The sequence below is a fragment of the Wyeomyia smithii genome, chromosome 3 (assembly GCF_029784165.1).
Source record: "Wyeomyia smithii strain HCP4-BCI-WySm-NY-G18 chromosome 3, ASM2978416v1, whole genome shotgun sequence".
Lineage (NCBI taxonomy): Eukaryota > Metazoa > Arthropoda > Insecta > Diptera > Culicidae > Wyeomyia > Wyeomyia smithii.
The window spans coordinates 37,654,249-37,676,436 of NC_073696.1; the positions used below are offsets into that span (position 1 = coordinate 37,654,249).

The 22,188-nt window shown below is 38.4% G+C and overlaps 1 protein-coding gene across 5 annotated transcripts in view; it reads right to left on the reverse strand.

Annotated features, from left to right (window-relative positions):
* LOC129730532 (aryl hydrocarbon receptor nuclear translocator homolog) overlaps positions 1 to 22,188 on the reverse strand; it is a 272,332-nt gene that overhangs the window by 59,514 nt on the left and 190,630 nt on the right. For all 5 annotated transcript variants that reach the window (XM_055689930.1, XM_055689929.1, XM_055689927.1 and 2 more), the window contains exon 4: positions 12,624 to 12,784. In XM_055689930.1, the coding sequence (XP_055545905.1) occupies positions 12,624 to 12,784 (161 nt within the window). The remainder of the gene's footprint in view (positions 1 to 12,623; positions 12,785 to 22,188) is intronic.

The window sequence follows — 22,188 nt, forward strand, 5'->3', positions numbered from 1 at the left end:
AACTGATACCGCGAACTATTGAATTGGACAGGTCCCAGAGCATGCAGTTAGACACGAATAGAACAAAAAAACTTTTTCACTCGCCCCGTTACATTTATGGTTAAGCATTTGTTCGATGAAAGCGAAAGCCAGTGTCAAAACTCCTGGACTAACATTAGCTGGACCTCGCACGTTACTGGTTTGCGAATTTCTCCAAGAAATTAAATGCTAGGGATAGAACAAAGTGCCAGCACGAAGGGGAGGGGGGGTAAAGTAAGCAGTCGAAACGAAATGTCATTAAAGTGAGTTAATTGTTTTTCCAAGTCCAAGGATGTTTGTTTCCGACCGGCCGTACGTTGCCGGTCGTGTGTCTATGGATTACGGCAGTACACGGAAGAATAATCTTAAGGACGATTTACCAACCTATTTGCTGGTGCAGAGAAAAAGTAGTAAATTCGAGAAAATGGCGTATATATCATCAATCTTCATCTAACTGACTGACTTGTCCACCTTCGGAGCTAAAATTGTTCCAGCTACGTGCGTGTGTGTTGATAGGGGTGAGATTGGGTGGTGACAGGAAAAGAAAACAAACATAGGAAATTCGAAGAGGAGAGTTTTTCTTCGCCGAAATCCATTACTTTGATTACAGTGTGAGATGTAGGCCGGTGACCGACGGAAGGTAGGTATTCCGAACGAAGCACGAGGATGTATCTTCATATAACTTCAAGCTGCCCGAGCGACGTGTGATTTCAAGGGTTGCGGTAGTTCATCATCTTCCCAAACAGCAATACTATTACTGGTATACGCATAGCAGTTAGGGATACCGTTTGAACCGAAAGAGAGAAATTATTAAATGTGACCATTATAGTACCTTCATTTATCATAATTTTATTTTTATCTTCTCTTCCGTTTCCCAACTCCCGGGATACTTCGAATTTCGCTTTCCCTAGCCAGAGTGGCAGTGTGGCCTGCTGAGCATTCTGACAATTTCCGTGGCTATGAGAATCTCTTAAAGTAAAAGTGTAGTAAATTACAGAGTTGATATTGTTTACTTATTTATTACTAAATTTTACTGGCTTGGATTCTAACGCGTATCACAAAAATCAAGCTGCTTCCTGGCAACATTGCTCCAGGATGCCACCCTTTCTAAAACCGAAAAAGTAGTAACTTACGGCGTTCAAACGGAAAATGAAAAGTGCGACCATTTTCCTCTACTCAGTAGATTCGCTGCAAACGGGTCCGGAATGGTACAGATCCCTTCTCGAAAAAAAAACGAAGGACATAGGAAAATAATAAAAAATTCCCTCACAAATGATTTATGACCAGCGCCTAGCTAGAGCTAGTCTACGGTGTCTACGGTATGGTAAGCTACACCGGCAGCAAACGAAGCAAGTCTCGGATGCCCAGAACACATTTCAAATTCAACATAATTTACATTAAAGAGAGATAGATCTAAAGCCGAAGCGAACTGTACCGGCTAGTACACTAGTTGGGAAGGAAGTGGGATCCCTGTGCAAACGCAACCCAGCACTGCTGGAATGTTGAAGACGGGGGAAAAGATTTCAAGTATTTTATTTTTAATTTCCACTTCTTGCTCGGCCAAACTTCGGAACCGGTGGTGCTGCGGTGGGTGGACTATGCATAGCCCGGTTTGAACAGGACGGAGGAAACGCAGTTCCCGATCCGGTTTTGGGCAGGACTGCGAGTGCAAGAGACAGCACATCGGGCGGATGATCGAACGGATCCTGTTCTTTTTCCGCCGACCGAGTGGGCTGAGATGCGCCAGGAATGTTTTGTTATGGGGAAGGAATAAATAAAACTGGTGCCAGAGTATTTTAATGTTTTGCTCTAATGCCAGGCAACTCGTTGCCGTTGTGAAACAGTGCTTAGGCATTCGAGTAATTAAATTTCTAAAATATGTGTCTTGGCAGTTGCAGGAGGTAAACTGTGGTGGGAAATTAATCGTTTGTGGGTGTAGCATTTTTTACCGTTGAAAAAAATGGCTGTTTAGCCTGGAAGAACCCTTGAGGAAGTTTATAAATGATTGCCAATCGATTTAAGCTGTTGCGCCAACTCGCCGACTCTATGCTTACTATTATACTAATAAGATAACTCGTAGTTTGACGTTGGGATTCGAATCTATACCAATTGAACAAACAGAAATTGTGGCCAAACAAGGCAGACCTTTTTTTTCAAACCATATTTTTGTCGTTTTTAATATTTCATTGAAATACTTTTGAAAACGCCCTTTCAACATAATTAACACTGTCAATTATGAACAAAAAGGATATTATTTCTAAATATATATTTTTAGTCTTCGACCAGTCAACTGAATGTTCCACAAGGCAGTGCATTGGAACCAGTTGTGTTTGCATTGTGCATATAAGATATTTAAACTTACGCAGCTGACACAGTATGTGTTTCTACCACAAAAACGATTATGAATAAATAAAAATTGAACTTAGAAAACAATACCTAGACGTTGCATTATGATTTCAGAAGCTTGAGTTTTGTTATTTGAAAAAAATTCATTCATTGGTTGGACTGAGTCAGATGTTAGTCTATCTTAAGTTTTATAACAAATATTAATAAACGGATATACTGTAGGCATGGCAAATAGACATTTCTTTCAGCATTTTTTTATTGAAATGTAAGATAACAAGAGTTCAAGAACACTATCATCGTACTTAACAACCGCAGTGCCTTACGCGAACAAGCTTGAAAACCCGAGAGCAGGCGGCGGCCTCGCAAAACATTTCTCAAACTGCCCCGATAGGTGTCATGTGGATCTAACAGCACCAAGATTTATGATACTGAGAGACAGATCTTACCGTTCCCCGGCATCACACCATCCTGCAGTCCTCAAACTTTTTCGCCACCCCTCCCGGCCGAACTATTAGGAGACGAACGCGATTCATTTCTGCTGCCTGTCTGTGTCTTGGTATTATTGCTATTTTTATTTCGCCATCCAAATAAAAGCCACTCACTTGGAGTCTCCGGCCAGAAGAGACGGTTCTTTGCACTACGGTGGCAGAAACCACCGCTCGGTGCACATCGGAAAACTTTCTGTTCTTATCTTACCCACGTGTATAGCTACACGAGCTCTGGAGCTTGGAATCACATACACTTTCTCTTGCGATGAACGACGGGGAGACCGCCCGGAGCAAGCCGCGCTAGCCGAGTTGTTCTTTTGCCATCTAGGGATAGTCCTTTTTATTGGTATCACTAGTCTTTTTCTACATATACGTATCCTGTGACTGCTGCTCCACCGTGCACAGTAGATTGCCTTCTTTCCATTTTTATTAAACCATTATTAGTGCTAGGTTTGAGCTATAGTGCGAAGGATCGGTGCACCGAATACTAGGAACGGCCGTTTAGAGGAGAACCAAAAAGGAGGCCGAAAAGACAAGAGCAACGGTGAACGAAAAAGCTGTGAAAAATGATCCTTTCTAGCAAAATGTATTTTGTCTCCGTTTTACTTCGCAGCTATTCATTCTAGGATACATTACAAAAGAGGTGGGCGTGTGTTGGATTATGTGGATGAGTGGGTGATGGCGGTAAAAGACGGACAGGGTGGTGGGATCGGAATGGGGGTAAGGATACTATCACCCACCACCGCGCGGTGGCCGAGTTCGGGCAAAGAAATTGTATAGCGCGGTCCAGTGATTATATTGTGCACCGTGTAAGTATACGCATTCTGGCGTATACACAAAAGAAAGATTATGGGTATGGGTAATCATTTTGTTGCTGCACTGTATGAAAGACTTTTAGCACAATTTATCGTCTGTTAGGACAGAATTGTTTGAAAACCGTGAAAACTAGATTATATTCTAATTCGAATGTAACCACGAACGTTGGCGGTGTTTATTGCATATTTCTAGAGATGGTAAAGCCTTTTTTTAAGTTTCCTAATTTTCGTACTGTGCCATGGCGTGGTCAGCATTGCCAAGAGATAAAGGTTAAACTGACCGTCGCACTGCCGGTCAGTGACGGCAGAGGATAGCGAGCGCCACCTGTTATGGATGGTTGAGCCCGAATGGCTTTTATCGCTGGTGGTAATTCTACACTGCCTTCTGTAGAAAGGAGCACCACTACGACTCTACTACAGAAAAAACTACAATAAGACTACTCCGACCAAAGGATTCCCATTACTAGGATTAGATATCGCGCGTCGGTTGGTGCCGGGTGTGCTATCACTAAAGTGGATCGATGTTAAAGCTATTTCCTATCGCATGTTACAGTAGATTACGAAGAGTGGTCGACAGGAAAAGAAGGCATTGGCCGCAAGGAGATACATAGTCTCTGCAGGCTAAGTTCTGTGTGTATGTTATCATATAAATAGATCGACGGCGTTGTCTTTGAAGATTGTTATTTGCTGTGGTTTGTAAGGTTTATCAAATTCACGAGACTTTAGATTGCTCTTGAAATGGATTTTGATGTTTGTCAGAAGCAAAATTGAGCGTTACTTCTCAAAATACAAGCCAATAACGTATAACTATCTGCGGATTTATTTGATTATAATTTCCTATCACTATTGATGTCTTTTCGAGCAAGTTCGAACTACATTTCGATAAAAAGCAATTCTACAAAAAACGGGCAGTTCTTTTAAGCGACCATTTTTGGTGTGGTAAAAACTTTGCATAGATGGTTCTATAACAGGGTGGCCAGTGGATTTCCAATTTCATATTCCAGGTTTTTCCCGGTTTTCCCAGTTAACATTTAGGATTTTCACGTTTTTTAAAACTACAACAACAACATTAATTTATTGATAAAATACATTTTTGTAAGAATTTTAATTTTCTTGTCATTATTTTATTTCAAAACTAAAAAAGGACCGAATTAGTTCTACCAATATCTATTTACTGCTGATTATTTTTCGACTTCTTTTTAAATGAGGTACTGCACCAGACACAAAGAGTACACTTCGGGTTTTTCGGAATCACTGATATAATTCAGAGTGTGCTTCCTGTTTCAAAATGTTTCTATATCAATTTTTTTTTTGTATTCGGAATAATTCTCTGTCATTTCAGGCTTTCAAAAATCCAACTCAACTGTTAAACTAAAGCGATTTGATATTTCTGTTCTTTCTAATTAAGATTTCGAATCAGTTTCTATTCTTTTAAGCTTCCAGAATATTTTTTTCTCAAATGATGAATTCAATTCAGAACCAATGTCATGGCTGCTTTTAATGACAATTCTTTGAAACCTTGAAAAAAATTATTTTCGGTTTCTTAGCTTCGTTACAGATTTAAGGCTTAATTAAAGGGATTATTTCGAAATAAAATATAAATAATTTCCAATAAACTGAAATTTAATTTAGTATATACTCAAGATTTTTTTTTCCGATTTCTCGTCAGACTATCATTAATTTTATTTTCCTCTCGCCAGTTTCAAACTAAATTTAAAATTGATTTGAAATATTTTTACTTAAAAAAAAACAATTTCCCTGTTTTCCGGTAACCTACTTATAGTCACTTTTGGCTGGATAGAGGAAAATCTTTGATTATTTTTTAAAGTTTTTAAAATAACTCAAGCGGGTTTTTTGACCTCGAATAGAGATAATTTTTCGCTTTTCCTGGATCTGTAATGATGACCGTTTCTGGCAATTTTTTTTTTGCATTTCGTAGCCTCATTCTCCTTTTTCTGGTATTCAAACGCATCTTTTGATAACTTCAAAAATAATTGAAGATTGCTTGTACTTCCTTTGAACCCAATTAGGAAATTTATTTTATACTGAGGTTGTTAATCTTTTGCCGGCTTTATTACATTTTTATTGCTACTTTGAAACAATTTTTGTTCTGTGTTTTCTGACTCTTTCTTCAGGACTTTTATTAATTTTTATTCACAATGATTTGAATTTATTACTTCTATTGTAAAATTCATTTTTTAAGTTTGCTAGCCTCAAAAAGTTAGCTGCAACAACCATATTCCCTATTTCTGACCTCAAATTAGAAGCTGATTCGAACTCCCGATTTTTCCCGGTTCCTGGCCACCCTGTTCTATAAGTGAAAGATGCCATTTGTTGTTATTATATTTTTTTGAATCACGGCTCATTTTTGAGAAGCTGTGTAAAAATGCTATGTAGAAAAGGTATTGATGTTTACAAATATTTTTAGAGCCAAAACGGTTTGTTTGATTGGTGTGACGTGTTCGGCAAGTTGTAGATTTTTTTGTCTTTCTGAAAAACATAAATCTTAGAAAATATTGATTTTGCGAAAAAAAGTTTAAAAAATTTAAAATTAATTATCCAAATTAGCTCATTTCTTGAAAATCTAATTGATTTTTAAAGTAACTACAAAAAACTTGCTAAACATTGATGAATGTTGTCCTTCCAGAGAAAAATACACCGTGAGGCTCAAAGAATTTTTTTCAGAAAAAAAACATAAAAATCATGAATTGAAAAATAAAAAAAATGAATATCTCAAAACACTCACTGTTTATAAATCTGAATTTATTTTTACAAAAACTACACATTAAAACTAACTAGAAATACTTTCTTGAACTTGGAGGAAAAGAAACTAGAAAAAAAATTTTTTTAACATTTTTTTAGTGTATTTTTTTTTTGGAAGGACAAAATTTAAATCTACAACCCTACCAAAAAAAATCTGGTACTTTAAAATAACATTCTAACGAAAGAAACAATATTGATTACATAAATGAAGAAACAAAACAATATTTATTACAATTTTTATGACGGTGAAAATTTTTAGGCGTGGGGCTACGTCCTCGTTTTCTAAACTGGGATACATTCTGTAAAATTCGAAAAGAAACTGGCAAATGTTGTCAGATTTCAAACGATAATGATAGCATAATCACATGATGCATAACGAATATGTAGTTGGATAGATGAAATGTTGGACAATTTTGTAATACGCTAGTTATTATTATTTCATTGCTCAGCGGTAAAAAATGATTAAATGTTTCAAAGACAAATATACGCGAACAATGAATCAATCACATGCGGGCATGCCTAGTACAGACGACATGAATAGATACCAACCATATACTGTGACATTCTCTATAAATAAAATGACAGGGTCTTCTCTTCCCAAAAGGTCAGCTAATGTTGCTTCCATGAACTGAGACTAATTTGATGTCTCGAAGGTGAAGGTTTTTCGAAAAGTTTGGAATAGCCCTCATTTATAAACAATTTTTTAACCTGCTGCTAGGGTTTCTCGAAGAAAATCGATTGAAAGATAATGTCATTTATAGTTTTGTTGCAGAACATTTCGATTTTCTAAAATATTGTTTCCAGGCCCAAACGAGATTTATGAAAAGCGAAAACCACTTTTGTATTTTTTGCATTTCTGGTCGATTCCCACATTTTACTGTATATTTTTTAGTTTTGTGGGGTTATTTTTGAATATTTTGCATGGCTTAGTTCAACATCGCATTCAGTTATTTTACACACAGAGTCTATTATGCTGCAAATAAGTAAATTTTGTCCATAATTTTCAGATAAAACCCTCCAAAACACAATTTTTTCGGTCAAGAACTGAAATTTTTACTGCAAAGCAACATTTGCTATGAAAGTTTACATTAAAATATCCTTTCCTGGGGAAAATACGGGAACATCTGAGTGCTTTATCCGAAAAATCTTCTCAGATTACCTTAGTCTGGGTCCCTTCTCATTGTTCCATTCTGGGCGATGAGAAAGCGGACACTTTGGCTAAGGTGGGCGCAACAAACGGTGATATTTACAACAGACCAATTGCCTACAATGAATTTTTAAAATTTTAACGTCAGAATACACTTGTCAACTGGCAGGCCTCGTGGGATAAGGGAGAACTGGGAAGGTGGCTACACAGCATCATCCCCAAGGTTTCCACCAAACCTTGGTTTCGAGGATTGGATGTAGGACGAGATTTCATTCGCATGATGTCTCGGATTATGTCCAACCACTACGGGCTAGATGCACATCTCTTGCGTATTGGGCTGGCGAGCAGTAATCATTGCGTTTGTGGATTGGGGTATCAAGACATTGAACACGTGGTTTGGGTGTGTGCTGAATTCTGCGGCGCCAGATCTCTACTTTTGGATACCCTCAGGGCCCGAGAAATACAGCCCTATGTGCCAGTTCGTGATATTCTCGCTCAGCGAAACTTGCCATACATGCTACATGTTTATAGCTACTTGAAGAGCATCAAGGTGCCAATTTAACAGCGAAACAAAAAAAAAACCATGTTAGTTTTAGTATTAGATTTAGTTTCAGCTCGTAGTCGGCAGCGAGGGTAAAGAATTTGCCTTTAGATTATAAGATATTTTAGACCATAAGGCATTAGATTTATTTGGCTCCGTAAAACATTAATTTGTTCACATTTGTGTGAACAAAAAAAAAAAAATATCCTTGATATATTTTCGGGGGACTGAGATGTTGACATTTTTTTATGTGATGGAAAACGAAGCATCAACCCAAAAAAGTATTTTTGTTTTTCATAAATCTCGTTTGGGCAACCTGAAAACATTTTTTTAGAAAGATGAAATGTTCTACAAAGATACTTTAAAATACATTCTCAAGAAGCAACATTCAAGTTAAGGTAGGTGGCTTTTTCAACATCGATTTTTTTGGAACAACCTACTCCTCTTTGAACCTAATAAAAACTGATGTATTGAAAGAAAACATGCTGGTAAAGTACAGTACAGGTGGAGCAAAGCGCCGCTGGCATTGCAGCGGTACACAATTTCTATTCTTGTTTAGTTTAGGAAAAACTGCAATGCTGCTGCTGACAGTGATTCACAGTTCATCTCATAAATGTGGTTACCATAAAAACCATAAATTACTCACCAAGAACTGAACATTTTTGCAACGGTTATAAGTTATTTCATTATGATAAGATTAGGATGGTTGGATTTGACAGATTTGGTTGGATTTGTTTTTTGAGGAAATAGAATTAATTCTCATTTGTAATAAAATGCGTGTTACTCGTTTGGAGTCTCAAATAGAAGAGAACATTTATTCTTGAGGTAACTACAATCTGTTCGATCAGCACTCATTTATCTGAGGCCGTATCTTATGCTCTTGATCGATCGGCTCTATTAGGCCGTGTCACTACAGTTCTTATCCCTTATATTTTTTTTGAATTCTTATAATATAAGGGTTTTTAAATATCTATATATATATATATATATATATATATATATATATATATATATATATATATATATATATATATATATATATATATATATATATATATATATATATATATATATATATATATATATATATATATATATCAATTTAAATAGGGTTCGAATGCTAATTACACTAGCTAAAACAATTCTAATATAAGTTGTATATAATGTTTGTTTTTGTATATTCACTTATTCGATAGCCTGTGGTCGTAGGGTTAATTTTCTCATTTGAAATTGATTTGTTTTTCTATTCTTCCTCGTTTTAATCTTTCTGAACGCCTGACAATTAGGCTAATGATTTTTCTTTTACAACCTCCATCTGTGTATCCATCTAGCCATGAATCTCTTGGTAACCGCTCTTCTGACACCGAGGCTCCTCGGAATTCGCTTTTGTTTTGTTCGTCATCAGCAACCACCCGCTTTTCTTGAGCAGCTCCAGATGCACGGGAAATTACGTTTGGCCTACGAGTTATCTTCATGGTCCTCAGCTGATTGCGATGAGCGCTTAATACCGCGCATCCAATGATGATCAATAAATAATTCTCCGTAGCTTATTCAACAACAACGATACTCTTGTGCCGTGTCAAATAAATGTAGTTTGAACAAAAAAAAAACACTACAATTTTATCCACTGTTACTAAATATATTTCCAAAAATGGAATTTAGGGAAAGGCTGAGAAAACGTAAGTCATTGAACAAACGAATTGATTCTGTCTGCGGACTTTGTAACAACCCCTAGATACCGTCCTAGTAGTATACCTTGTAGTATTCAAATTACGAGACAATTCGGCCCAACTACTTATACTGAGAAAAAAAACCCACATTCTCTTTACTATTGAGACACCATATCGAAAACAGGCAATCTATGAACAGGTGTAGTAGAAGTGGTTTCAAGTTAACCTGGCAGAAAATGAAAGGAATAAACGTTGATTTCATCAATTATCAAAGGCGCAACGCAATCATGGATCGAATTGAACAACAATCTTTTAAAAAAAAATATTTGCATGTTTTAACAGAATGCTTTAACAAAATGTTTTAACAAAATGCTTTGAAATTTCATTCACTTACAGTACCATGAATATTTCAAACGTGATATAATATACTGAGTACGCAAAAGTAACTTGAAAGCAACAAAAAAATGCAGTGCTCCGATTATTCTTCATCGGAAACACCGGTAGCCCAACAAGAATACCAAAAATACCTCAACTCGGAAGCACACGATCGCTCGTCGGATAACACCCATCACAAGGAGGTAAGCAGGTCCAGTCGAACCTCCCCCTACTTTGTATAGCTGAAGAGATAAGTTAAACAGATAGTTGATTTAGATATAGCTTTGCCCTACAGCGAAGCCAGAGCCCTCCAAAGGGGCACAGAAGACGCTCGATATAATACAGTATTTATACCAACGAAAAACGATGTCGGCGTTGCTGTCAATTTATTAAATTATTATGATGAGAAGTGGTAAAGTTGCTCCACCCGAAGTTGCCGGAGCCAGACAAAACCATTATTTTAACGAAGATAACGATTGTAATTAGAAAAAGAATTCCGCCACCCGTTGGAAGTACCGCGATTTACTGTCCCGGCAACCCTTCTCCACTTCTAGCGACGAGCAGACGAGTGAGATTTTCCTGCGTAGTTATAAATTCTTCGCTAATTATTTGAATAAATTATCCATTTCTTATCCTTTGTACGAAAGTGTCGCTTTTTCACCGGACTGGTGCAAAGGCTGTAGCCAGAGACAAAACATAAAGGGATTCTTATTTTTTTGAGCATAACTATATAGTTCGTACAGATATTACAAAAGGATAAATTGAATTTGTTAAAAATGGAACAGCCACTAAAATGTCAATTACTGACACACCTGAACAATGGGAAGACAAAACGATAACACAAAAAAAGTTCACCCTTTTCCCACCTTCGCAGATTCGAACAAATCGCACAACGATGGCGGCAACAAATTTGCCTCGAAGTCCCGTACAGAAGAACAAAGTTGTCGTCTCGCTAACAGTGAAGAACAATCTACTCACTGCTGAAGATTCGAGAGGTGAACGAGACGGCGGCTACCAACATCCATCCTTACATTTTAATTTCATAAAACTCACAAATGGTACGCTTCTTGGATGAAGCTCCCCAATCCGGGGAAAATAAATTATGTGAAAAAAAAAACAAAAGAGGTTTTTGTTCTCATTTTCACCTCTAGAAACAAGCGAAAAGGGGAAAAAACAACTCGAAAAGGAAAGTTATATCCTTCGTTAAGCCTAGTCTGTAATGTGAAAAGTCAACCGTTCAGTCCGATCACTTTCGACAGACTGCAGCAGTCATAACAAATACTTGCCCTACCTTCTTGAAAAAAAAAAACAGCGAAAAAACATATATACTAAGCAGAACATAACTTTCCACCAAAAAATTCCCCCTGAAACAGTCCCGCGGGACAGCAAACTAGAGCGAAACAAAAATGCAGTAAAGTTCTCGGTGCTATGCCGGGTACGATGTATACGTATATACACATTTTTTGTTATAATCAAAATTATTTTATTGCAGCATTTCTGTATAATTACAGTTTTTATGTGCCGCATCACCAGTGGAAATATTGCTGCGAAGCGGCTCAAATTGTGTTTATACAAGGTCGATAAGAATATTAGAATAACGACATGATGGCCACCGGTGACAGCATTTGACCATTATGGTGGTTTATGGAAGAAAAAAAACAGTGTTCAACGTTATACTAAGTAGAGTTGTCCTTACCATTAGCTAATGGATAGCAGCACTAAACACATAGGGGAAAGAGACTCGTAGCCGAGTTGGTGAATTTTGGTAATAAATAACATCAAGATTTTTTTCCTGTCTCTAGACAGACTACATTCAGATATGTATTATAAAAATGTCGTTTTGATGCTGGCTGAAGTTATTAGAAAAGTTAACAAAGTTCAAAGTTAATTATGATGTTATGATTAGTGATAATTATACGTGACCTTCTCGAACACCTCTATATTTTACTATCAGGAAGGTCCAGAAACCGACCAAAACCGAGTTTCGAGTCAATCCAGTGCAATGTGAAGTACGTACCATGATTCAGTTAGCAAGCTCACTTTATGATTCTTGGAATCTAACGTAAAATCCTCATCCGGCAAGTAAAATAAAACCGCCACAAAAAAAACTTTTATTTTCTCATTTCCAGGAGAAATGACTTTTCTCCACCGTGTTGATCTGCCAACCTCTCACGCTGAAGCGTAAATAAACTTTACCAGATTATCATAATTCTTCAGACACTGACACCGTTGCACGTCAAAAGACTGTCAAAGTCGTTAAAAATTTGTCTCTTTTCGCCGGGCCTGTTTATGACCTGACGACCGTGAGTCGACCGCAGCTGACGGTTATAATGGCGATGTGATTATTATTCCTGTCTAGCCGCAATACAGCAGCATCCGCCGGAGAAAACCCTCGAGTGGGTGGATGACAGAAGGGCTTCCGCATGGGTTAAAAAATTACCAACCAGAATGCAAACTTACCTCTTAACGCCTTCATGTGCGCCACCGCCATCCGCAGAATCGTCAGCTTGTCCGGCTTTCGCGCTAGGGCACTGCAGGTTGGGACCATGTCCGACAGTTCCGTGATGTAGGCGGTCATTTTGTTCCGCCTCCGCCGCTCGATCTCGCAATGGTTCTCTCTACTGTAAAACGAGATAATAAAACAGAGCTTGCGTTACAAATGGAGTACAAGTTTGGTTGATTTTATTATGGTTATTGAAGCGTTTCCAGATTTACAGTATCGTACTATTTTGTTTGTTGTAAACAACCATAAAAAGTTTCAATTTCTATATACGTAATCATTTTCAGAGACCGAAAACTCTTTATAAATTACATATTTATAACCCTATTTACAAGTTAATTTTTTGTTTTGTTTCGGTAAAAATATAAATGAAATCTAAGTAGAATTTTTAGCATATATTTTTTTTACAGAAACCAATGTTTCAGGTAGCGCAATTAGATTCCATTCGGGGCGGCACACGCGACGGGTAAAACGGCCGACACATTAGTTCGACCTCAAAATGTGCGAACATCATAATCTGCACAAACCCATTACCGACGGCGATTGATTGTTTTCTGTAAATAATAACCCTAAATTGAACTTAATTTCCAGAGTGTGTATAGCTCCGGTCGGTCGGTTGGTAGGTCTTTTCTCGCTTGGAAGAGAATATGTCTGCTATGCAAGACGCGGTCCCTGCCGGTGTGTACGGTCGCCTCCTGAAGAAGACAAAAAGTTCAAAAGGGCGTCAGTGATTCGTTTCTCCTGTAGTTGGAGGGGCTCCTTCTGTTGTGCTAGCCGGTCCACCATGTCCGCCGGAAAATTGATTCTAAAGTGATTCTGGACCGGAGCACACCTGACGGAAAGGGGGGGTTCAAAATGGGTTGTAGGAACGACGGGAAAGCCCGAAATGAATCATAAATATAGAGGAATTCATAATCGTAAAAAATAAGAGAGAAAACAGCCAGCGCAGGGGAATATGAGGAACCACTTCGAACTGAGCACTGTCGGAACGAGGAAAAGGCAACGATTTGTATGTGGGAAAAATAAAGCACCAGAAATGACGTAATATCGCGTAGGAAAGGTCTCGAACCGGGCACGAGGGGGTAGCCAATATCAAAAAGACCGCAGTGTATCGTAATAATAATAACAATTATTATTATTGTTATTTTACTTTATTTTTTATTGCGGAACGATTGGAAGGAAACACGCGGAAAGACTAACCGAGCAAGGCAAAAAGCTCCAGGAAAGGATTGATTTCACATAAAAATACATGAAGGCACAGAATAAGAGCCGTCATCGATAATATTGTCTTATGGGGGCACTTTTTTCGCTTTCCATTGCCTGGCGCGTGGTACTGTTGAAGGGAATACGAAGGGCAGGGAAGGGCTTTATGTATGCAGGCGGAAAACCGATTTCGCAGTCGCAGACAATCAAAACTGAAAATTTATAATCGTCGACCATGTGCATCACACACAGACACACAGTCACACATTCATGTTGGGAAGGAGGTTACTGTACGGAACACCCCTTTTCCTCCTTCGGAGGAGTTACTTGTGCTTGCGGTTTGTGCATGACTCGGTGTGTGCAGGTTCGAAGGCGCATATGAATTAATAAACGACTCCGTTTCACTATCGAAGAGGTGTGACACGCAATCGAATAAAATTATTGAGTTTTGCAGGTTAATTAGAGAGCACGGTCCTTGTAGGCAGCGGCGGACTGCAATCGCCAGAAGATGTCTTTTTTAGCCAATCGATCGCCGGTGAGGGGCTTTCAAGTATATAGATAACCGCAGTAACATTAGAGTGGTTCAACTATTCACCTCGGAATAAAAAAATTATTTCATCGTATACTGAACTGCTAACCGCTTTTAAATCAATTATGACGATCCAAACTACGCCCAAAAAATGCAAATGATCATCGGCGTTACGTGAGTTGGCGTTTTTTTAGAAATTAATTAAATTAAGTATCAGTTTGTCTTTCTTTCGCTTTCGCTCTACCCGATTTGCACACACGCTAAGAATGGGAACAAGAAAAGCCCGGCAGGAACGTTGCACAAATATTCGCTGCATTTAATAACACATAAATAATGCTCTTTTTTGCGCATCCCTGCGTTTCATCGTGGCTCCACTACCGTGTGTTTGCTCTTGTTCACTGTGTTCTTCATTCCGAGCGCAACTTAATCCATCGCGCTTCTTGAGCTTCGTTAAAGTACCTCTAGCGGGGCTTGCATTCTTGCGCAATCGCCTTTCGTCTGGATGCACGATATCCAGAACGACGAATATTCACGAATTTATACATTGTAATCCATTCCCTTGGACGTAGAACTCAGAGGGTGCTTGATATTCGTTGAATAAACCAATTTACACGCTAATGAAGAGCAGAAAGCGGAACACGGTGCAAGGTTGAATCAAAAATCAATTAAATTTCAATAACTAAAAGAAAATAAAAAATCTAGTCTAACTGTAAATACAAGCATTGCATTTTGGCGTGCAGTTGAAAAAATCATAAATGAAAGTTGTATTCCTGGAAACAATGAACCTCCCGATAAACGAAGAAGATGATCCACATCAGGAACGAAGGAAAATTAAACAAGTTCAAGAGAGAGTAGAAAGCCGTTCCCGGGCCCTACAGTATCCGTTCTTCAGGCCCTTGCACGCATATGAATCTTGACAGGAAAGGAAGACTAGCATTTCTTCCTCCTCCTCCTCGTAAAACCCAAGTAAGTTCAAATAACCAATGCAGTTCGCGTCGTTCATGCGCAGCGGGACACACAGAGGTGGCTCAGAGTAAATTTGGCCGGGCGCGCGTACATGCGGAAAATTTATTGAATTTGCCCAGAGGCAGCTCGTGCTCATAATGCCGTGAGAATTTCGTTGCTTATGTGACTTACTGCCATGGCTGTAATGTTCCTGAGGTAGCTTCGACGCATGTTTTTTTTTCCTCGCCGGACTACAATGCTCTGCTCACGAGTGCTTTTATTGTACGTTGGGTTTTCTTCGTACTAAACGTTGATTAGATTAGAGTCAAACCTGCGTTTTGTGCGATGGATACCGATCACAATAATAAATCGCATAGAAAATCATACACATACTGAGACTGTACTTTCTATTTATGAACCTTCACCAAATTCCTTGCTTGTTTTTTTCTTACCAAAATTTTTGTTCACTGCAATACTAATTGATCTTTTCAGAACTACCAATCTCTTAATCAATTGCACATGATTCGATAGCAGGTATTTAATCGTCTGCAGTGAAACTGTTTTTTTTCTCTCTTCTCTTGACTCAACATTGACCGTCAGACACAATAGATTGTAATGGACGATCCTATTAACATTAATCACCGGTGCATTACAGTTAATTGCCTTCCCTGCGCTTCCGATCCTGCCATTCCCGTTTCACGCTGCTCCACAAAATTGCTGCGGCGAAAACTGCTCGCGTGCAGGCTCCAATTGATGGCTCATTTCGAACTGGTGTGCTCGTGTTACACCCCCCTTTCTCCTCTCTGCTGCGGTATGTGACCCTTCGCGCGGCTCCATCAGGTGTCAATTGGTGAAATCAAACTAATAATCGATTATTTTGATTGTATTTACAGCGCGAATATCAACCGGTTTCAGTCCGGCTAGCTAATAAAATCAAACCGGAGCGCTAATTTCAGCCCAACCACTCTACCAAAACCTATTGTTTTAGGTCGTTATGCTTGGCCCGGCAAAAATTGCTCATAAAGAAAAATGTTACACTTTGTTCATAAAAGCGTCCAATTGGATTTATTCCGGTCGTATATAATCACCGAAAGGCGGCTAATACGTACGATTTGCATAAAGCAACATGAAATATCCATTATTCAAAAAAGCACCACAAATCGCATCTCGGGTGAAATCACCACCAGCGCGTCCGTCGCTCCCTTCTCCAGGTCCTGTCGCGGTTCATATGGGCCGGGCTCTGGACGATGGGCATGGACTGGCTGGTTAGCTCCGGAGTAATCAAACACCAAAGCTCGACAATTGCTACTGAAAATCTACACGGGGAAGCACATTCTAGGCTCGGGAAACTGGGTGGGTGGACGGACATGCATGTTCCACATGCAATAATAAGTGCGGGAACGACGACGGCGACGATGATGACGAGGACGACCAGCAACAGTGGCGTAAACATTCCGCCGGCCGGTGCGATTGCAACAGCTTTACTGGCCACGACATTGTTTGCGTGCATACATGCGACGATGTGAGTGTTTGTGTGATGTTAGATACTGTGGCCGTCGTCGGTTGTATCGCGCCGTGAATGGACCTTGTTATTGGTGCACTACCCCCACACTCACTGCACGATAATAATGTATGCACTCCGTAGTTGTTGGATCTCGGACGCGACTACAGAACTGCCATTTTAGGTGATTTTCATCGATGGTCCTCATCATAAAAGCGGCACAGGGGGAACGCCGATTGGACTTGACGTTATTAAAGTAATTAAATGCTAAATTGCGATAAATTAACCACACTGAGAGAGCAAGTTTTGCTCATTCAATATTTCAAGCTCGGCATTGCCGAAAAAACATCCCCAAAAGCTGAAGCAGACAAAAAGTTATAATTCCTGATTTAAGGTGAAACTGTGTTTAAGCCACAAATGGTCTATTCGAGCCATCACTTAGAATTTCCAAAGGCATAACACTCGGTAATAGTTAATGCGTCATCTGTGACAACGCAATTTTGTGTTTGCTATGGTGAAGCAAACCAAACATATTGTTTTCACTGGGAACGCATTAACTATTATCGTGTCTTGTGCCTTTGAAAATTCGAAGTGGTTGCTTGAATTCGGCCAATTGTGGCCTCTAAACCGTTTCACCTTTACCCACGGGCATAAATTTAGTTCTCAATCGCTCATAAAAGTCAGCAGAACTAGAATAATTACACTGTACTCACACTAAAAATTTCACAAAAACCCCTAAAATTTGAAGTTAGGCTTCATCAATAAATTAAGCAAAGACTTTTTTCGACCCCTCCCACCCATAATAAGTAAGTAAGATTTTACTAAGTAAGATTTTAGGCTAAGTAAGATTTTGCATTACTTTCTCCCCTCACAAATCTTATGTAAGATTTTCTCTTTCAGGAAAAATTTGTTTTTGGAAATTAAATATACGAATTCACGCTTTTCCAAGGTTCAACTGTTAAGATCTCAGCGAGAAAAATTCGACTATTTTTTTTTAGTTTTCTTTATATCTTTAGTTTTTGTTTATATCCTAAAATTTTTCGATCTTACACAAGATTTTTTCGAATCCCTCTCCTCTCTTTCGTAAGTATTCGTAAGAAATTTGGATACCACCCGAGTTACACCCTTTTAAAGTTTTAGGGAGGATTTCTCATATAAATATATTTAAGTTCTACACCCAAAACAAACTGAAAAGATCTCGTTACTTTTGAGCAAGATTTTGTTACTTTTTGTATCTTATTACCGCGCATTAGACACAAAAAATAACAAACTAAAAGTAACAAGATAAATGACGACTACGCGCTTGTATGTGTTTACGCTCAGGGACATACAACCAAGAGCCGAAATGCTTGTGCTAGTGAGACTTCATCCGCTACAACGTTCAACGTGCAACGTTTAGGTTCATTTCAATTCTTTTTTCTCACACGTATGCAGAAACTCTCCCGTAGCGCTTCAGAATCAAATGTCTGTTTGGAAACGCCACTATTTTGTTCACTAGCTCATCTCACTGTTCTTTCTTTTTCTTTGCTTTGACCTGCCAGGTCGGCTGTGGTCACTTATGGCTCATCTCTCCACATCGCAGTGTTTACCGGTAGGGAAAAAAAAAGAATACCGCTAGGAAAAAATAATAGCAAAAGTATTTAAAAAGTGAAAAGGATGTTTCTAGCTTGGCACGAGCGGTGTAGTATCAAAAAGATCCAAATATTTTTTTCTCGCCGTTAGCACAAAAAAGCTTAAGGAGAAAGAGATCTGCAGAAAGGAAAACAATTACATGTGGATCTTAAAACCCGTTCGACTTCCATAAAAAATGAGTGTGTCTTTACAACATGGCCTGCATCCGCGTGCTTGTTGCAAATGCAAATGTTTGTGTTTTTTTCTAACGTAATTGATTTTGTGAATTTAGGGAGTATATGAAGTCTTTGAAATCATTACCATTTGCATTCGTTATACATGATGAAGAAAAAAATATACCTGGCAACTCTTGTCACATTTTTCCTCTACTCTGCGTGCGTACGCTGAACAAACTAATACACGTACACACGTATTACACGTACACTTATGTACACGTGAAATGAGGTGAAATTGATTACGTTAATTCTGGAGAACTAAGTAAAGTTTGATGAAAAGCTAAAAAATATAATTTTCAACAATGATTATTCAATACCATTAATGTGGTACTAATGATTCAGCAGCAAGTTACAAAAAAATAATTCTAGAGCTAGTTTTTGACCTTTTGCAACAAATCGAATTAAAATTGGTCTAACGATGATGAAATGAGATCAAAATTAGTAAACTGCATCTTGTAAATCAAAATGAATGGAATATATCGAACAATAGCACATTTCCAATAAAATGTATGGATTCCAAGGGTGATTATATAATATCTTAAAGAATTCTCGAAATTATTTGATAAAGTAAACGATGGAAATTTCACCAAGAGCCATAGGGCTTTATTGAGCACATAGTACTTGTTTTAAATATATACTATTTTGGAAAAAATCTACATGAAGCGAGTTAATTAAAAATATATTGTAAAAATTGACCAAATTCACCCCGTTGCATGCTACGCCCGATGATTTGTATATCGGAGAAACTAGTAACATGTGCAATATATACGACAGTATATGTTGTTACTTGAATGAAAATAAATGTTATTGCCTTTTAAGTAACAAATTTGCTATAAAAGGGAGAAATTTTCGTCGTTGCTTTGCGTGAACCAAAATTAACTCAAACCCGCCGAATATTTAATGGTAAACGAATTAATTGCCTTTCACAAGTGTGTGTATACAATACAAGCTGGATTAAAAATGGCTTCAAATAGCCGAAAAACGTTTTTTGGAGGCTTTAAATGCCAAGGAAGGTGCAAAAAACAGCTGTGCAGACCACTAGACCAGAGAATGTCATGTATATTTTAATAGATGATACAAAGGCCAGAAAGAACCGGAAGTGAATGTTAAATTCCTAAAATTTATATTTGCCAGCAGTAAAAAAATAAAGTAAATAAAATAAACTCAAAAATAGTTGAAGAGGTTGTTTATAAGACACGACTGCAAGGTTAACGTTGAATTACGACGGACTGTCTAATGTAAACGTATTTCTTGCAATAGATTTGGGTATACAGCCGGTTGGGGTTAGTTTAATGGAGTGAAGCGGTAAATTTCAGTAGTGATCCTCTTTCAGATTTCTTTTTTATTAAATGATCGGCAAAGAAGAAGAAAAAAGAGAAATGTTGTTTGATTGACTTGAAGTTGATTGAAAATAATGTTTTTTTTTTTCACAACATTTATTTGACACGGCACAATACAAATTAATGTTTTACGGAGCCAATTTAATTGAAAATAATGTTAAAATTGTTGGAACACAGTTGTCCTATTGTCCTATTGGTTACACAATGAAGACAAAATTTCTGCATGCTAGCTTTATACGTGACAGCTGAGAGTTAAGCTTCCGGTAGATGTGAAAAAAAAGTCGAATCGTTTTATACTTCAGCGTCGGTTGTGCTGGGGAAGACGACGTTGTTTCAATTCTGAGTAGACGAAACATGCGTGCAACAAGGCTCTACGTTTTTCAAGAGTACACATCGCTGATTTTTCAATCGATTGCTGTAAGAACTAAGGAAATCGGTTGGAAACTGACAAAGATTCAAGCATTTGAAAGAGGATAATTTTCGTGACGCTCTCAATGTGATTATTCAATTGTACCCCTATATATGTTGCAGTAAGAAAAATATTGTGGAGGATGATTGTTTCTAAAATAGGTTGAGCTGAATGATTGAATACGCGCAAATAGAGTTTAAAATCCCAATAAACTACCAGTCGCGGTTGAATATAATTTTTTTTTAAATATATATATTAAATTCAAAATCACCAACAAAGCCAGAAACAAAAGTATTTCATTTTTTGTTCCCGTTTGATAAACTCTCTAAGTGCCCCTCGACAACCGTTTGACTGAGACCTTAATGAAGAAGCCTGCCCGTGCCGCGCTCAGTTTACTGCCAATTTGATGAACACTTTCAACCCACAACCAAAGTGCAACCGATTGTTGCGCCTTCCGCCATCAGCCAACAACTAGCTGCAGAAAGTAACTAATATGCATATGGCAGCACACACATACCGCATAGTTAAATTGTTTATTTTCCCCTGAACTATACAACACAGGAATCTACTTTTCCCCGCGTCCGTTTATTCGCAGGGCGAAAGTCGTGGTGTGAGGTGAGAAATAAATACTCTCGCATGCAACTTTTTCGCTGCAGATGGCAGTCACCGGTGCGGTGGTGCTTGGGCCGTCGTCGTTGGTCCCACATGCAACAAGAACCAACCCGAGAAATGCATATCGACTGATTACCATAATCACACACTAGCTGCCGTATTCTACTGTTTCAACCGCCAGATTGCAACGCTCTGTATGAGTTGATGTGACCAGTGGTCACTACCGGTTGTAATTGATTTGACGGGAGCCAGGATATCACGGTAGCATATGGAACGAGGCCTCAGTTCTGATTCATTTCCACGTGACACATTACTGGTGGCCCGAAAGTGGTCATAAATTAATGACAGCGATTACTCTTTTCCGTTGCACCGGTTTATGCGGTGCTTTAAAAAAAGGACAGGAAATATGGGTCACTTCCCAGTCTCCTTCTCCATTGTGCGGTCGTCAGGCCAACTGGATAAGGGCACAATATTGCATTCTAATTTCTTTATTTATTTTTATATTCAATTAATCCTAAAGTAAGCTCATAACGAAAAGTTTGATTATGAAGAGGCCATCAAACCTCGACGCATTCATACTACTTTGCAACCACATATTGAGGCAACAAAAGCTATTATACAAAGATCTTTTTGTCTTGATACTCAGCATACTTTCAGTGGCAAAAAGCTTCCAAAATGAGGGGCCTGCCGGTATATCGTTTCGAACTTAGTCAGTCCCGTTACCGACACGTTTTGACCACGACATTGGCGTCGTCATCATCGTCTTCTTGTGTCAGAACGTAACACTAGACTATGTACGAGAAGCACATCAATGAACATCCTTTTTAAATTTCCTTTTCCGTCTTCCTCTCCGACGAATGTTTGATCCGAACCAACATGCTCATAAAGTAGCTGCTTATATAATCCTAAAGGGACACTATTTAACTGCCACTTCTGGCAGCCTTCACATTATGTCTCGTGCCTGCTTCCGATACTAATTAAATGTTTGATGTTTATTCCCTTAATATTTGCCACCCTAGATTTCTGAGTATAATCCCGGCTTGAGAGCTCTCCCGGAGTTATTAAGATTCGCATTTGACACTTCATTTCACGTCGTTCGAATCTCTCGGTATGGTCATAATTGCTTCGAGCCGTCAAGG